The 2516-nt window shown below is 37.7% G+C and overlaps 1 protein-coding gene across 1 annotated transcript; it reads left to right on the top strand.

Moving 5' to 3' along the window:
• Positions 1-727: 727 nt before the first annotated feature.
• On the top strand, positions 728-1411 carry LOC134363256 (succinate dehydrogenase [ubiquinone] cytochrome b small subunit, mitochondrial-like). Its single transcript, XM_063078819.1, has one exon. The coding sequence runs from the start codon at positions 739-741 to the stop codon at positions 1216-1218; it is 480 nt and encodes a 159-aa protein (XP_062934889.1). The 5' UTR covers positions 728-738; the 3' UTR covers positions 1219-1411.
• The last annotated feature ends 1105 nt before the right edge of the window (positions 1412-2516 follow it).

Here is a 2516-nt window from a genome sequence, read left to right as displayed (position 1 = left end):
GTGTGACTACACAGGCTGCAGGCCTGTGGAGCCATCCCTGACCCAGCTGTGTGTAGAGCTTGATGGGGAAGCAATTGCTTCTTTGCACAGCTAAGGAGATGAATATACACTGGACAGAGAAACAGGAGGGGGAGAAACCAGATCTGGCCTTATGCCTGGGCAAGATGATTGACACTTGTGTTGACCCTAATACAAGTGCTTTCTTCAGGATGATACTCAAAGTTTCAGAAGATGGAAGTGGAATTTATCTCTTTATTCAGGGTTCCAAAAATAAGACATGTTCAGTGTTCACTGGTACCTTGGAAAGTTTTTATAACTTTATTTTTCCATTACAAAATTGATTCAACTTTCTAGAAATAGATGTTGATTTAGAAAATGCAGGTAAGTAAAAATAAGAAATCCCACCTAGCATAAATAACCACTGTTAAAAGTTTGGCATGTGCTCTAGTAATCTTTTTGTTTTTCTGTAGGTATTTCAGAAAAAAAATGTTAAATATAGAAAAGTACAGGTATTAACACAAGAACTCATGTACCCAATAGCCTGAATGAATAAATCTTTATATTTTGTCATATTTGCCTCAGATTATTTTATATAAAATAAATAAAATTTTACTGATAAAGTTCAGGTCCCCTTGGTACCTCAATCAAATCATTTTCCTTTCCTAAAAGAAACTTCTCTTGTGAATTCATATACGAGGGTACTTCAAAAAGTTCATGCAAGGAGCCCTCAGAAGCGGGATGTCGACTCTTTGGAGATTGAGTGTCATTTGCAGTGCCCAAGGAGGCCGAGCTCTGTTTCTTCGAGCTCCAGTGGTGAGACCTGCTCATGTCTCAGCATTTCTCCAGGATGGGCCTACCCCAGGATGGTGGGGAGCACAGCACATTCACCTCTCACCCAGCCGCCATTCTGGTTCCAAGGCTGCATCTCTCCACTGGACCAGTGAGAGGGTTGTCAGTGTTTTGCTCCTGGGCCTGCTTCCAGCTGCTTATTTGAATCCTTCCTCCGTGATGGACTACTCCCTGGCTGCAGCCCTCACTCTCCATAGTCACTGGGGCCTTGGACAAGTTATTACTGACTATGTTCATGGAGATGCTTCACAGAAAGCTGCTAAGGCAGGCCTTTTGGCACTCTCAGCTCTAACCTTTGCTGGGCTTTGTTATTTCAACTATCATGATGTGGGCATCTGTAAAGCTGTTGCCATGCTGTGGAAGCTCTGACCTTTTTGACTTAATACTTTAAGAATTGATTGTATGCCTCTTTGCCTCTGCTCTGTCATGCCATTCAACTCACAATAAGGAAATAGCAGATAAATCCGTTGGTGGACAAACCTCTTCTAATCACATGGTTATTTTCAGAATTTAATCTTTGAGGAAAAGGTCTGAGAGGAATTATTTCCAAGAAATTGTGAGACTGAGTTCTGTATTCTGGCGAGTTAATGGGGTTGTCTCCCAGCTTTATTACTATGAATACATGTTCAAACTTATTCTATATTTGTCCTGGGAATAATGAGCAAAGGGAAAGACTTAATTCATGAGTAAAGACTTTGCAGAAAATTAGACTGTGTTTGATTTTTGAAAACTTCCCTTCTCTGTTCAGTTGATACCAGCTACTAATGGTTACAAGTCCTAGGGAAACTTTAACGTTAGGAAATGCTGTTATTGCACATTACGAATTTCTACATCCTAGGAAGAAAAACTTGGGAAACTTCTGTATATAGAGAGGTTCCATTGAGGGAAGAGGTCCCCTTTGTGGATGTATCAAAATATTACAAATTCTAAAATGAGACTTAATTTGCAAATACGTTTTACTTGTCCTAAAATAATCTGTCCATGAATGTAAAACTATAAATAATAAATTGTTATTTTCCCACTGGGAATCTCTAATGTGAAAATGTATTCTATGAAAAGAAAGTTTTTTTAAAAATTAAAATGTTGTATAATAAACAATGTATTCTACTCTTTAAAAAAAAAAAAAAAAAAAAAGTTCATGCAAGGATTCATATTACCTTTCAATCCTATTTTCCAGAAACTTTTTGAAGCACCCATGTATGTATTCACAGAACAACTTGTAAGGAATTAAAGATTTACCTAATTTGTACATACTTTTCTGGAATTTTTTTCACTCATTATTTTTAAGATGTATACAGGTTGACACTAATTCACTAATTTTAATTGCTGTATAGCAGGGGTTGGCAAACTATGGACTGTGAGCATATCCAGACTGTTAACAAATTTGTCTCTGTTTTTGTATAGATAAAAATGGTTTAACATTTTTAAAGTTTGCTAAAAAAAAAAGATTTGCGACACAGACTTAAGTGATCTACAAAGCCTGAAATATTTACTTTCTGGCCTAGAGAAAGTTTGCTGAGCCCTGTCATATAGTATCCCTTTGTATGAATGTGTCACAATCCATCCTGCATTGATGGACATTGAGGTTGCTTCTGTTGTTTCACTATTACAAACAGAGCTACTGGGAATACCTTCACGCAGGCCCTCCTGTGCACGTGGAAGGGTTT

The sequence above is a fragment of the Cynocephalus volans genome, chromosome 14 (genome assembly GCF_027409185.1).
Source record: "Cynocephalus volans isolate mCynVol1 chromosome 14, mCynVol1.pri, whole genome shotgun sequence".
Classification (NCBI taxonomy): domain Eukaryota; kingdom Metazoa; phylum Chordata; class Mammalia; order Dermoptera; family Cynocephalidae; genus Cynocephalus; species Cynocephalus volans.
This window is presented reverse-complemented; position numbering and strand designations above follow the sequence as displayed.

Excerpts from the sequence above, each read along its gene's own strand:
- LOC134363256 (XM_063078819.1), top strand. The coding sequence starts at position 739 with ATGTCGACTCTTTGGAGATTGAGTGTCATTTGCAGTGCCCAAGGAGGC.